The 14,828-nt window shown below is 38.8% G+C and overlaps 3 protein-coding genes across 3 annotated transcripts; 1 reads left to right on the top strand and 2 right to left on the bottom strand.

Moving 5' to 3' along the window:
* Window positions 1-681: 681 nt before the first annotated feature.
* LOC129730247 (thioredoxin-like protein 4A) lies at window positions 682-1,386 on the bottom strand. The gene is made up of 2 exons (XM_055689425.1): window positions 1,202-1,386; window positions 682-1,137 (listed from the first exon to the last, which is right to left on the bottom strand). Exons 1-2 carry the CDS (start codon window positions 1,277-1,279, stop codon window positions 787-789), a joined length of 429 nt encoding a protein of 142 aa, XP_055545400.1. The 5' UTR covers window positions 1,280-1,386; the 3' UTR covers window positions 682-786.
* A 5,124-nt stretch (window positions 1,387-6,510) lies between these two features.
* LOC129731394 (leucine--tRNA ligase, cytoplasmic) lies at window positions 6,511-10,531 on the top strand. Its single transcript, XM_055691370.1, has 4 exons — window positions 6,511-6,705; window positions 6,793-8,783; window positions 8,845-10,190; window positions 10,249-10,531. Exons 1-4 carry the CDS (start codon window positions 6,703-6,705, stop codon window positions 10,455-10,457), a joined length of 3,549 nt encoding a protein of 1,182 aa, XP_055547345.1. The 5' UTR covers window positions 6,511-6,702; the 3' UTR covers window positions 10,458-10,531.
* Window positions 10,532-10,746: 215 nt separating this feature from the next.
* On the bottom strand, window positions 10,747-11,587 carry LOC129733269 (trypsin 3A1-like). Its single transcript, XM_055695012.1, has one exon. The coding sequence runs from the start codon at window positions 11,539-11,541 to the stop codon at window positions 10,747-10,749; it is 795 nt and encodes a 264-aa protein (XP_055550987.1). The 5' UTR covers window positions 11,542-11,587.
* Window positions 11,588-14,828: the final 3,241 nt, after the last annotated feature.

Below are 14,828 nucleotides of genomic sequence, written 5' to 3'. Positions count from 1 at the left end.
TAATAAAAACTAATTGTTATTTTATTATCTCTTTTAAATAAAAAAAAATATTAAAAAAAAAATTTAAATTAAGGTTGAGCGGAGGTTGAAAAATTATAAAAGCGTTAAAATTTTGAATGGAGTTAGCACCAAGAACTGTTTGTGATTAATCCAGAGTTTTTTTTTTTCGTCAATCATAAGTAGACCATATTATTTACATTTCATTCTTAACTTACTGACCTGGAAAAAAATATTTTCTCAAGTGAAGTTTTCTTAATTGGTACATCGATTGATTCACACTATTGGTTTACTTACCTATTATAACAATGAATCCTAAAATTATATTATAAATGTATATTTGTTTTTATTCACTCGACCATTATCCGCTTCAAAAATTTAATTTTGACTACTCAATATATTTCGTGAGCTAAACAACTTCGAGATAGAGCTAAATCATTTCTTCCGGATTCTAAATGAAGCAAGCTTTAACAGTGGTAACAGTTATAATTTCATAAAATTCAACTAAAAATAGAACAGAAATATTGGAATAAACAAATGATAACAGAATAGAGCTTCGACAATCAGAAAATAATTTGTTCTAAATAAGACTATCAAATTGATCTTAAGCATTCAAACTTAGGAAGAATGTTAAAATATAAGTTTTCTGTCAGTTGAACAACTAAATCATACAAATGAACACAATTTCTTTTCAGTTGTAAAATACTGATTTTTATTTTGGTAAATTATAGTATTTCATAAATTATAAAGTTCTAAACTCGTCCATTCATTAAGTATATTAGTAAGACTTTAATATCTATACTTTGTGGAGTAATCCTTTGGCGACACCACCAAACCTCGACCCTTTCGTGCCCCTCGGTAAACCGTTTCGATGATGTCGATCATCTCCTGCTTATCTTCCAAGGGCCAGTTGATTTTGTTGTTGTTACCTGTTCCCAAATCGATCATAATGTGCTTATTCCGGAAGAAAAACATCACCGTGCAGGGATCGTACAGTTCGTACATTTTGTTAAAATCCGGAACCTCTGTGATGTCCACCAGATAAATGACGGCAAAGTTTTTCACCTTCTCCGCTATGCTGTACATCACTTCATCCATCTTCATGCAGGTGGGGTCCCAATCGTGGCCAAAACGGATGACCTATAGGGGGAAACGTTTAGGTTTAATGTTCTCTATGACGACTTATCTCTAAAGCTCGACATACCACGACGCGATCCTCTTCGGAAAGAATAGCCTGATCCACCTGCCACCCGTTGTGTAAATGTGCTAACATATACGACATTTTGGAAGAATAATTGCAGAATTTTCGTCACGATTAAAATAAAACGTTTAAAAATTTCTAGAAATTGACTAGATTGTAAACAATAACAGATTCAAGTATTGTTGCTCAAATTTCATTCACTGACAGGGCTGCCAGATTTGTTGGCAGTATCTATCGAAACTGCTCGAATACAAAAATCTGCTTGACATGCGCTTAAACAAGAGAATGCACCGAGCCATTGGCAATCCTATAATACCGAGTAACAGTGAATGACAATGAACTCATATCCTGGGCTCAAACTCATTTGTGCCCACTGTCAGCTGTCAGATTAAGGTGTATGAAAAATCGCGGTGATATGCTATCTCGTTTACACATACGTTGAGATGTTCGCCCTTGAAACATGGCGCGATGGCATTGGGTTGTAATCAGAGATGCCAGACTTTTTTTTGGCAAGTCTGTATAATCCATAAAAATGTCTGTACAAGTCTGTATACCGCTGCGAAAAAAAGTTACCGATACATTGATACCTAATTATTTGTCGACCTGTCAGATTGTTTTGTTTTATTGCTTGTTTTGATTGTTCTTTTTCGAGTCTATCATAGTTGGTCCATTAATCGATAACTAATTTATCTTTTAAATCTAAGTAACACATAGAAGTAAGAGTCTTTCCCGTGATAAAAATCGTCGTTCGTCGTAATGTAGCTAAACTGATACATGATGGCAGAAGTCTCGCGGTTATAAAAATAGTACCTTCAAGGTTTGGGACATTTTAAGCAATTCTTCAACGTTGGATATTGCTCCGAATAGAACAAACGGTCTTTTCACCAATATAACCTGCATGGCAATCGATCGAGACAATCAGCTGTTTGTTACTGAGGGCGAAACAGGCAGATTAGTGCCCACGGGGCCGATAAAAACCCCGATAGCCTGACTCGATTCCTGTTGTCATGATTTCACTCTCAAAAACGCAAGATTAATATGTTCAGCAAAGTGTTCAGTTACTAGTTCACTTTTTCCAGCAACGGCTACAGCGACTTTTGGGTTTTGTGTTCGTTTTTTCGTGTATACTGGTAAAACCATTATGTAGAACATCAGATATCTGTGTAATATCTGTATTATACTAAATGTCTGTATAAAATCTATAGGCTATGCGTGTCTGTATCGCAACACAGAAAGTCTGTATAATACAGATTTGTCTGTATATCTGGCATCTCTGGTTGTAATGCACGCATCAGGCATGTCTAGACAGAGAGAGAGAGATAAGCGATGAGAAGAAAAACGCCGATTCAGCAACTAGGTTTCACGTTTCAGAGGTGCCAAATCTCTTCTCATAGCGCAATGTTGACTAACTTTTTCATTCAAATCGTATAACTGATGGTGACGGTGGAAGTCCTGGGGAACAATTAAACGCATCGCAAAAACCGCGAAAGTGTTATTAAATTCAATGTTTGTTTAGTGTTACATGCTTTCACCATAATTTATCTCTATTTTGTTGACCATACAAAAGGTTGGTGAACCACCAGTTAAATATCACAGTGATAAAGCAATTTTGGAGCATACTCAATTCATTGTTTAGCAAAAGAACATGAAAAATGTGTGAAAATATATACACACTTAATTGAACTCGGCAGACTTCCCAACAGCTGCTTGAGCTTGGCGAAATGTTTAACAAATGTCAGCAATATATTTCGACGAACACTCAGCAAATATATCGATTTACCGTAAACCAGCAAGTATTGACATTTCATTTGCCGAAGTTCTTGGATATTCCACCGAAAACTTGTAGAACATTTCGCTGAATTTATCAGCTGTTGAGTTCTCGGCAATAAAATCTAAGTGTGTACTTCCTTTATTGTACCTGATCGCAATACCTCTCAATGTGTTACCTTTCTTGTTCGTTTGGCTCGGATTTTGACATGTTCGTTTGGCTCAAAACATTCTCTTCGCATATCTCTCACTCTGAGTATTGTCGATTGTGAGAGAATTCATCTCGCAAGATGCATGAAAAACGCCGTAGAAGTGCGCGGGTATAACCAATCATGTTGGTGTCTTCTACAAAAAGTGCGCAAATCCTATTTCCGCACTTTTTGTAGAAGATATTACCGCGATTGGACGTCCCCGCGCACTTCTACAAGAATTTTTCGCGAGAAAATTTGTCGCAATCAACAATATTGCTAGTCTAAACCCCCCGCTTGAACAAAAACCATAATGCTTAACAGGCTTAAAGCCTGTATTACACTCTTTGTCCAATGGATAAATATTTGACCTTCTGACAATGGTCAAATTTATTTCACATCATGGTTGTTGTTTGCCCGTGTTTTTCCCCTATGTAAAAATTGTAAAAAAACAATTTGACCAAATTTTTATCTGTCAAAAAGTGACAAATATTTAACGCTTGGTCAAAGAGTGTATTAGAACCTTAAGACATACGTAACACAAATCTTCCACAAAAGTTGGTACAAAATGAACTACTCGAATGGTACCATACTTTGAATAAAATCACTGTTTGAGTAGTTAATGAGGGCGGTGTACCTACACATCCCTGCATTTGTCTCGAAAAAGCTGCATTTATTTTGTAAAGAACTTTTTGACAGTTCCTTATGGGATTTTCTTTGGGGCTCGTTAGAGCCGAGAAAAAGAAATATCATTTTGTCCATTATTTGTCGGCAGTTGGACAGGACGTGGTACGAGGTACTATGGGGCAACGTGTACTTGAACCCTATCCAGCTATGCTATAACCCTATCCAGCTTCTTACGACCCATAATGGCGGACGCTATAATGAAAAATTCGTAAAATTTTACCTACCCTTTTGACAACTCTGCTTACGTCAGTTTGTCAGTTTGACTCTTCCAGGGGCCTATAAACGTCTACATTTTCCCTACCAATCATGAATTCATCACGGCGTTAATATTTCATTCCGAATGCTTATAAAACTTATCTTATTCATTGAAAGTGCACTTTGTACTGAAAACAAATGTTGAGCTCTTGTTTTTTCCATCTAAAACGTCATTTACTCGAGAATAAGTCTACCGACAAAAAGGGACGTTTACTCTATTTCACTTGTTTTACACACTTATATTAAATCACCGAATTCGTCTTTTTTTCACCGACTTTTTAACAGCCGAGCGCTCGGTAAAACGTTCGGTAATATAAACCATTACCGATCGATCAGTAATCAAATTTTTGTTGCTTTCTGTCATTATTACCGACCTAATTTGCGAAAACGGCAAATGCAACTAGTTGTCAAAACCACCGATCAAATTTATAAGTTGTGTAGGACAATACCGAAAGATCTGTGATATTTGTTATTTGTTCACTTTCAATTATGTGAGTGAACCAGAAATATGATGTAACATTATTTTGATAAAACAATATTTTTATTCAAATATTATTAAAAATTTTACCTATTGAAAATAAAAAAAATCAAAAATCGACGCCCGCCGCACCGAATTTGTCAGGGTGAAAATCAATTAACCTTCATGCCAGTTGTGCTTATAGTTTCAAAGCCGTAGATCTTCTGGATGTGTCCATTAACAAGGCGGCGTAAACTATTTACGTAGCATGCAACGAATGCTCGGAAGTAGAGGCAAATGATGTGATGGTTTGTTGCCTAAAATATTTACAAATTTTGTTATTATATACTTACGAAAAATTTGTACTATGCGATCATCTTTTAGCTGAAACCATTGGAGAAAGTCCTCCATGTTTTCGTAGGAACTTCAATGTTAAAACGGAACTGAGAATGTGACTTGACAACCAGAACGAGAGCAACGAATAGAAAAAAATTGACAGCTCTGTAGTTGGTCCAGTAGTTTTTTAACAATACTCGGTAAAAGTTTAATTCACCGAACAGTTCAGTAGATATTAGTATTCAGTAAAATAATTTGCTGAATAGAGAAAATATGTAAAGTTATATCAATTTTACAAACTACTCTGTATTTTCTCAAACTTACCGATCGAAATTGTAACAATAATTGCCGAACATTTATTATCTGATTGAGTGTGTAGAGCAAACCAACCAAAAAGTGGGTACCCGCATAATCAATAACCATAAACGGATGATAATTCATATGGTTTAACGATACTTCATACAGTCGGGACTATAACCCGAACAAGTTGTTAGGCACGTTTCATGGTTATTGATTATGCGGGTACCAGAAACGCTGGTACCAGAATCAATGAGTGGTAGATGGAAAATGTATGGAGTTTGACAGCCACACGAGCCCCTTGGACTTTTCAACTGTACACGCTCACTCTGGATAACCCAAAACTGAGTCAAAACCTAATCAGTTTCGCTAAAACCGTATGTATTCAAAATTGAGTAGAAGTTATTTTACTCATTTTTGAGTACCACCGAATGTTATAAAAATTGAGTAAACATTACCCATATTATACCTGATGCGCGATGCGTAAAAGTTACTCATTTTTGACTCAAAAATGAGTACTTTAAGCTTCAATGAGGGAATTTCGGAAAAAATTTCATTATTGACTCGATATTATTTCATTTTGCCTTTTAAATGAATTTTAGTTTAAAAAAATGCTTATTTCAAGAAATTTACCTTTGTTCGCCGGGACACGGTAGATCTTTGAATTTTTTCGCCGTATATCCAACCAACGAGTCCTGGTGAAAAAGAAAAATTGGCATTAGTTGCAGTCAATAATTTCAAATTATAAATTACCTACCGATAACAACTAATTTCAAACATTTCTATTTCTTCCCTTTTCCAGACGGTTTGCTTGGTTCGCTGTTTGCTTTTAATTGCGAAAAAAAAATTAAAAAAAAAAAACAACACGTAAACACCAGTTACCCAATTTGCCGCCATGATAAAATTAATTCTACTCATTTTTTGACGTCTTCGAACAACTGAAAAAAAATGATTAAAATTCAACTCAGCCGCTGAGAAGCTCAGAGTGAGCGTGAGTACACATCTGACGTAAGCAGAGAGGTTCACAAATTACGAACACGCATTATTGCACCCGCCATTATGGTGCATAAAAAGCTGGATAATCAACATAATTGCAAACATCGTTTATTTTGCCGATACTTTTTCCACAATTTATTAACTTATTTTTTACCTTTCTAAACATATTTTTTGAAAGAGCTTCTCAGTTATTTAGATAGGTACATGGAATATTTGATAATATAGTTCAACGCTTCATGCTCGAGTTCGATTCAATAAGGTTTAGAGCAGTTCTTCACAATCCGCCAATCTATAGCAAAGACACTTAATGTCAAAACAAATCATCGGGATTTGCCGATCCGATGTCAACGTCACCGGTTTGCGTGTGTTTTTCGGAGTTGAATTTTCATTGCTGTGAATATCCATATAATTCCATGTGGTGATAGATTATTTCCGATTTACAGTTTTCTTCCATCTTTTAAATAAGGATATCGGGGCACAATCAGTCAACTGAATTCTAAGAAAACGCATCGTATGTTAAAATGGCAAGTATCTCAGGTTCACTAGATAATCTGATGAAATATAATTTGCTCGTTACATTTCCCTCCATGATAATAAAAAAAATATTTTAGGCAACGGAACGAAAAGGCACTTTTAAGGTAGAATACCTACAGGCAATCGAACGGCAGATGCAAGACCGTTGGGAAAAAGAGAAACTGCACCAGAATGATGCAGCAGTGAATGGGAGGAAAAGTTCAGATGAGAAGTTTTTGGTTACTTTTCCGTTTCCCTACATGAACGGTAGGCTGCATCTGGGACACACGTTCTCACTTTCGAAGGCGGAATTTGCTGTCCGTTACCAACGGCTAAAAGGGAAAGAGGTTCTGTTTCCGTTCGGGTTCCATTGCACCGGTATGCCAATTAAAGCCTGTGCCGATAAACTCAAGCGTGAAATGGAAGAATTCGGGTGCCCACCGGTTTTCCCCAAGGATAGCGAAGTAGTTACTATAGTCGAAGAGAAGGATGTTATTCCGAAGGACAAGAGTAAAGGTAAAAAGAGTAAGGCTATGGCAAAAACTGGTGCTGCAAAATATCAGTGGCAGATTATGCAAAGTCTTGGGCTTAAAGACGATGAAATTAAGAAATTTGCCGAAACCGATCACTGGCTGGAGTACTTTCCACCGCTTGCCATCCAAGACTTGAAATCTGTGGGAGTTCACATTGATTGGAGGCGTACTTTCATTACAACGGATGCTAATCCGTATTTCGACTCGTTCGTTCGATGGCAGTTTAATCATCTGAAAACACGCGGAAAGATAATGTACGGTAAAAGACATACAATATTTTCGCCGAAAGATGGGCAGCCTTGCATGGACCATGATAGGTCCTCTGGAGAAGGTGTTGGACCACAAGAATATACGCTTATTAAGATGAAGGTTACTGGCAAGCTACCGGCCAAACTGGGCGCCGTGAAAACATCTGTCTACTTGGTTTGCGGAACACTTAGGCCAGAAACCATGTACGGTCAGACTAACTGTTGGGTTCATCCGGATATAAATTACATTGCATTCGAAACAAGTCGCAATGGAGAGGTTTGGATATGTACAAGACGGGCCGCTAGAAATATGGTTTATCAAGGATTCACTGCTGTAGAAGGTCAAGTGAAAGAGATCGCTGAGCTACAGGGCCAGGAAATTCTTGGCTTGGCACTTTCCGCACCACTGACGCCAAATAAAACTATCTACACGCTTCCAATGTTGTCTATTAAAGAGGATAAGGGTACTGGTATAGTTACTTCGGTTCCCTCCGATTCCCCTGATGACTATGCTGCTCTAATGGATTTGCACAAGAAAGCGGCTTTCCGCGAGAAATATTCAATCACCGATGAAATGGTTTTACCATTCCAGCCGATTCCAATAATAGAGGTTCCTGGTTTGGGTAAGCTAAGTGCTGTTACCGCTTGTGAGCAGTTTAAAATCCAAAGCCAAAACGATCGGGAAAAGTTGACGGAGGCAAAAGAACTAGTGTATCTGAAAGGATTCTACGATGGCGTTCTGCTGGTGGGTGAGCACGCTGGTAAAAAAGTACAGGATGTTAAAAAGGATCTCAAAAAGTACCTCGTCGATCGCAATGAGGCGGATGTTTACTTTGAGCCAGAAAAGACGATTATATCGCGTTCTGGAGATGTCTGCGTGGTGGCTCTATGTAATCAATGGTATTTGAATTACGGAGAGGAGAGTTGGCAGAAGATTACCACGGATCATCTGAAAACTATGGAAGTATTTCACGATGAAGTTATGCGGAACTTTGAGAATTGTCTCGACTGGCTGCATGAATATGCCTGCTCGCGTACGTACGGCCTGGGCACAAAGCTACCCTGGGATGAACAGTGGCTGATTGAGTCCCTGTCGGATTCAACAATTTACATGGCATTCTATACGGTTGCCCATTTTTTGATGGGTGGTTCGTTCCGTGGAGAAAAGCCAAGTCCTCTGGGTATTACACCAGCTGATATGACTGCCGAGGTTTGGGACTATATTTTCTTCAACGAGGCCAAACTACCCGCTAAAAGTAAAATTAAAAAGGAAAATTTAGAGCTAATGAAGAGGGAGTTCAATTATTGGTAAGTTTTTCTACATTTTAGAACCTGAGAAAAAACATTTACAAAACGTGTTTTTATACAGGTATCCAGTGGATCTTCGAGTCTCGGGTAAAGATTTGATACAGAATCATTTGACATTTTTCTTGTACAACCACGTTGCTATTTGGCCGAACGATGCGTCCAAATGGCCCCGCGGCATTCGCTGTAATGGTCACTTGTTGCTGAACTCAGCTAAAATGTCGAAGTCTGAAGGAAATTTCCTGACCCTCTACGAAGCAGTTGCCGTTTTTAGTGCTGACGGAACTAGGCTCTGTCTGGCCGATGCCGGTGACAGTATTGAGGATGCAAACTTTGTTGTTAGCACTGCGGAAGCCGGCATCCTTCGGCTGTATACTTTCATAGAGTGGGTAAAGGAAACACTTGGGTCGAAGTTTGCACTGCGCAAGGGCAAACTGGATGATTTTAACGATAGTGTTTTCGTCAGTGAAATGAATCTGAAAACGAAGGAGACAGATGAATTTTATCAAAAGATGTTATTTAAGGAAGCTCTCAGAACAGGTTTCTTCGAGTTCCAGTCAGCTAGAGATAAGTATAGGGAGTTTTGCGGATCCGCTGGAATGCATGTGGATTTGGTAGTGGAATTTATCCGTCGCCAAGCTTTGCTTATCGCTCCTATCTGTCCGCACGTTGCGGAGCATGTTTGGGAACTGCTTGGCAATAAATCTAGCATAATGAAGGCCTCTTGGCCAACGGTTGGAGCAATCGATGAAAGGAAGATCAAATGTTCGGCGTATCTGTTAGATGCTGCACACTCGTTCCGTTTGAGTTTGAAAAGTATTTCTCAAGTCAAAACTAAAGGTGGTAAAACGGCTCCTCCGCCGATGGCGAAACCGACTGAAGCGACTATTTGGGTAGCGAAATCGTTTCCACCCTGGCAATCTTGCGTGCTGGACACAATGCGAGAACTGTTTGAGAAAAACAAAGGTTTTCCGGACAACAAGATAATAGCCGTTGAGTTGGGTAAAAAAGAAATTCTAAAAAAATACATGAAACGTGTGATGCCATTCGCGCAAATGATAAGAGAACGTGTCGAATCTACAGGCGGGCCTGGTAAAAGCGCTATGAACGTTACACTGGACTTCGACGAGCGTGGGGTTCTACTGAAAAACATGGACTATTTTAAGAACACACTTGAGCTGGAATCGCTGAATGTTAGATTTACGGATGAACCGGACGCACCGGAGAAGATGAAGGAGGAAGTTCGTCCCGGTGTACCGTACATTGTGTTTACGGTAAAGCCCTGCGTAGCAGTTACATTAGAAAACCCCATCGAGCGGTCGGGTCTTTTCACTGTTAATCTACATTTGTCGGACGGAGACACCAGCAAAACCTTCAAAGAGAAATTGGCGAAACAAATCGGATACAAAGGTGGGAGTGAATATTTCGTGTAATTTCCGTCTATCTAACTTTTTGCAATATATTACAGCCGATGTGAATGATTTGAATATCTTGCGATATCAAGATCCGGAAATGGGACCACGTAGGATGCCTGCTTTCCAAGATTACCGCAGCGGTAAACTAAGCCTTGAGGAAGGGATTGTTAGTGTTGATGCGGAAAAGAAAAAAGTATTCCTGACGAATGGAGCTGCGGAAAATTTGAGTATTGGAACGAGCTTCGTTTATATTATTAATTGAAGAAAAACGCGAGAGACACATGACCTTGGCCTACCGACAGTTAGGGATTGAATAATTATTATTTTGAATTCGAAGGGTGGAGCAAGATTATTTTTTATCACAATGTCTCCTTTGCAGTTCAAGAATTTCTGTTGAAGTACTGAGAGATTTTTTGCTTACTACGGATTCAATGAGCAATCACGGTTGAATAATGTGATGTGAGTTTCGTTAAGAACCTCACGGAGGTTTTGTTGGTCGTCATCCGAAAGAAATGAATTCAACATTTGAAATAAGAATTTATAATAATATTTCAAACGCCGGTATAATCGAAAATCCATCTCCGGATTACTGTTACACTAGCGTAAATTCCATAGTAATCTATTAAACCACACTCTCTTCCCCAGGAAACGATTCCGAATTGCTTGCCACCGCAAATGATCGGACCGCCAGAGTCACCCTGGCAAGCATCATTGCCATTGCCTCCGGCGCAGAACATATTATTCGTTATTATATCTGGCAAGTATTTCGCTCTACAGTCTTCGAGTTTTCCTACTTTTACGATGGCACTTTTCAGTGGTCGGTGAATTTGCGCCGGATTGTTCGTTACACCCCAACCGGCTATTTTACAGTCCTGGTTAATGTGTAGAATGTCCTCAAAACTGGCTAATTGTACAACAGCTATTTTAGGACCTAACTCAAATGGTCTTCGTGTCTCCATAAGGGCGTAGTCGTAATCCATTGGATAATTCCGTTGGTAGTCGGGATGTATTATCATTTGTCTCACCTTCCGGATTTCTCCTCCGGAATTTTTGTGGTCAGATCCAGCCCGTAACAGGAGACTTTTCTTATCAGGAACCTCAGCCAAACAGTGCGCCGCTGTCAACACCCATGAAGGTGTAATCAATGAACCCCCACAAAAATGGCCACCAAATTCTTGACTGGTGACCGATATCAACCAGGGATTATTTTCTATTGTATCCAGCTTTCCGCCGATAATTCTGCCCTGTTGGAGGGCCACAGAAATTTGTACCATCAGACATAAGGGTAATAACAGCAGACAATGGCACCATTTTATCCGTTGAATCGATGGCTCTGCGTTGCTCATCTGCTTGAAAATTTGATAGATTTGCTCTGTACTATACTTGCTCTATATGAACAAGTTTTATTATATATCTTAAAAATTCCTTATCACATGTTTTGCACTATGCGTATCTGATTTTCAATTTGATGTACCTAAACCGTGGTAATTTCTGCGGTTAACAAAAAAAAGCTTTAATAAATCACATATCGCGTTGATTGTAATCGAGGCTAACCAAATTTATCGTTGGAGGAGTGCCAAGCATATTTCCGCTTTCAACGAAAGAATTGGGTCCGCTCTGTGGAGGAGTACTACTGGACCAGCGCAGTATACTGAAAGCATTCTTCATGAACAACGGTATCAATCTGTACCGTGAGTGGCTGGTCAAGCCAGTCTGTCTCGTCATGGACGACAAGACATACATCAAGACGGACGCCAAATAAATTCCCAGTCTCGAGTCTCGCGCCGAAGAAGTCACTGTTGTGGCAGGCGATCTGCCCACACTGTTCTGGCCGGCTCGCGTGTGTCATTACTCCAAGCCTGTTATGGATTGGTGCGAGGCGAAGAGCGTTAATGTGGTCCCGAAGGAGGTAAACCCGCCAAATTCATCAGAACTTCGTCCGATCGAAAAGTTTTAGGCGGTAAAGAAGAAGAAGCTGAAGAAAAGCAGAAATACATTCAAAGACGATGAAGCTTTGAAGAAAAACTGGGAGAAATAGTGTAAGGAAGATGGTCAAAGCCAAGAAATGTACGAGCATTCAGCTTGGGGGAGGAAATTCAACAAACACATTATGCCAAATATAGCTAATATATAGTTATTTAATCCCTGAAAATTTGTGAAGTATTCGGTTTAAACTGAATTTTTGGTGATCATTTTTGTGTGTCTTTTTTTTCAAGTCTAATCTTTAGTGCATTTTACCAGATTATCCTCAGGATATGCTCTGAGGAACAACTACCCCCGGACCGGTTAAAATGCTCATATGCCCTATCTGCTAGACAGCGAAAGAGGCGCCACAATTTTCTCGAAGTCCCGCATGCTTTTGTGTTAACCGTATAGCCTATACGGCTCGCAGAAGAGAAGCTGCGAGATTTGGACTCACCATAAACACTGCCAAAACGAAGTACATGGTGGCTGGCAGAAAGCTTGGTAGTTTTACTCACTTCTGTTCGAGCATCTTGATAGAGAAATTTTCACTACACTTTTCACTTTTTATTCGCTTTCACTATTTGATCCTAACACTTTCCACTTTTCACTTGCAAATTTCGTATTTCGGCACTGACATAGTGCCTTCGTCAGTGCTTATTTGGACTGTGGAGAAAATAGTGAAACCCCAAGAAATTTTATACCTAATTAGGTAAACGAATGGGGCAAATTTTTAACTCAGAGAACGTAAACAACTTGAGTTAGGTAGAGAAATGTGCGGCCTGGTGATCCATGCCTTGTCGGGGAGTTTTCGGTAGAAATTCAAAAAGCCAAGAGAAATGATTACCCTGATCTCTGCTGGGTTTTGTTTGAAAATTTCTAAACTTTCTGCGACATCTAATTTCCAAGGGGATGTTACTGATCGAACTAGACTAATGTTGTCGGTAGTCATAGCGTGATCTTCATGAAATATATGTTCGGCTATTTTGGATCTGAAATGGTGAGTTATTCCTTTTTCTGAGTCTTTCTTAGCCTTTACAAGTTCTGAAGTATGTTCTTTTTTACGAAGTTGACGAGTAAAACTGACGTCATATTCAACCACTACTCTTTACCGATCTTCTGTTAGCGGAGTGAGTGTTGTGTGAGATTTCCTATGTTGGATTCGTTTCTTTTTATCATAAATGACTTGTATGGTTCTTCTGTTGTATCCATTCTGCTCACCAATATCAAAAATATATTCCATTTCGTTTTTCATTACTGAGAGGCAAAGATTCCATACGGTGGATCATATGGTGGAAAGAAGCCATTTTATGCTGGGAGGAGTGGTTAGAAGTGTTAGGTATTACCCGCTTAATATGTGTGGGTTTCCTAAAGATTTCGAATTCAAAGTGGTTGGAGTTTTTAACAACGACTACATCTAAAAATGGAAGCCTTTCCCAAAAATCTTTCCAAGTCCCCCTGTTGTAAATACAAAAAATATCGTCAACATAACTCCACCAACGATCTGGTAAGCAGTCTTTTTCATTGAGTTTATTTTCCAAATGTGCCATAAAAAGCTCACATAAGAAAGGTGAAAGGGGATTCCCCATCGGTGCTCCTTTTGTTTGTTTGTAAAATTTCCCACGAAATGAAAAATAATTGTCTTCCATGCAAAGTAGAGTTAACTTCAAGTAACTGCGTACTTTAGTTTTCCAAGGGTTGTCACATTGTTGGGAAAGAAGCCAATCTTCCAAAAGATTTATAGCTTCAATATTTCAATTTTTGTGGGATTTATGCAATTTAGAAAGTTTATAAGAACTACACGCGTAATAACGTAAAATAGAATCGTCAAACATCTGAATTACTTTAAAAAAGTGAATATATCATAAGATATTGCAGTGGCGCGTCTTGCCCCGACTGGGCATTTTATCCACAGTTCCCCTATTTGATTTCCAGTATTTCCAGCAAATCAAAAAAGACTACAAATTTCGATTTCCTTAACCCCGGTAGAGTTAAGCAATAGTTATTTATGAGGCAAACAACCCGAATTTAGTGTGCGTGACTGAGCTGTCAAAAAAGCTCTATTCGTGATTCTTAAGCGGCATCCATAAATTACGTAACGCTCATAGAGGGGGGGGGGGTCCTTGAGCGTTACGATTTGTTACACAGGGGAGGGGGGAGAGGTGAGTTCAGCGTTACGTAGCAAAAAATCTATGGAGAGACTCTCCAAAAACGAGCAATTTTATCAAGAAAATCCTTCTACAGCGTTACGTAATTTATATGGGGGAAGAGGGGGTAGGTGTTGGCTTTACGTTTTGTTACATATGGGGGGTGGGGGTCCAAATATTGGGTTTTTTTGCGTTACGTAATTTATGGATGTCGCCTTATACAGTTACTGTATTATTAGAAAAAATAGTTCAACAAGGAAAAAATTGGATTCTCGATCTCGGTTTCACGATAAAATTTATGTTGAATCATAAATTGATGACGTTAAATGAATCCAGAAGAGTCCTTCAATTTTATGGGGGTAATCATTTTCTCAGTGAGCTGTAGAAATTATCACGGATCAGGTAGCACAAATTGAATCAGATGCGCATAGTGCAAATCATGTGATAAGTGATAAGAGTTTTTAAGATATATAAAAAAGTAGTTCATAAATAGCAAGTACAGTACCAGGTAAATCTATCATATT

This window comes from Wyeomyia smithii, chromosome 3, assembly GCF_029784165.1.
Source record: "Wyeomyia smithii strain HCP4-BCI-WySm-NY-G18 chromosome 3, ASM2978416v1, whole genome shotgun sequence".
Classification (NCBI taxonomy): domain Eukaryota; kingdom Metazoa; phylum Arthropoda; class Insecta; order Diptera; family Culicidae; genus Wyeomyia; species Wyeomyia smithii.
Note: the sequence above shows the minus strand (reverse complement) of the source record. Positions and strands in the feature narration are given on the sequence as shown.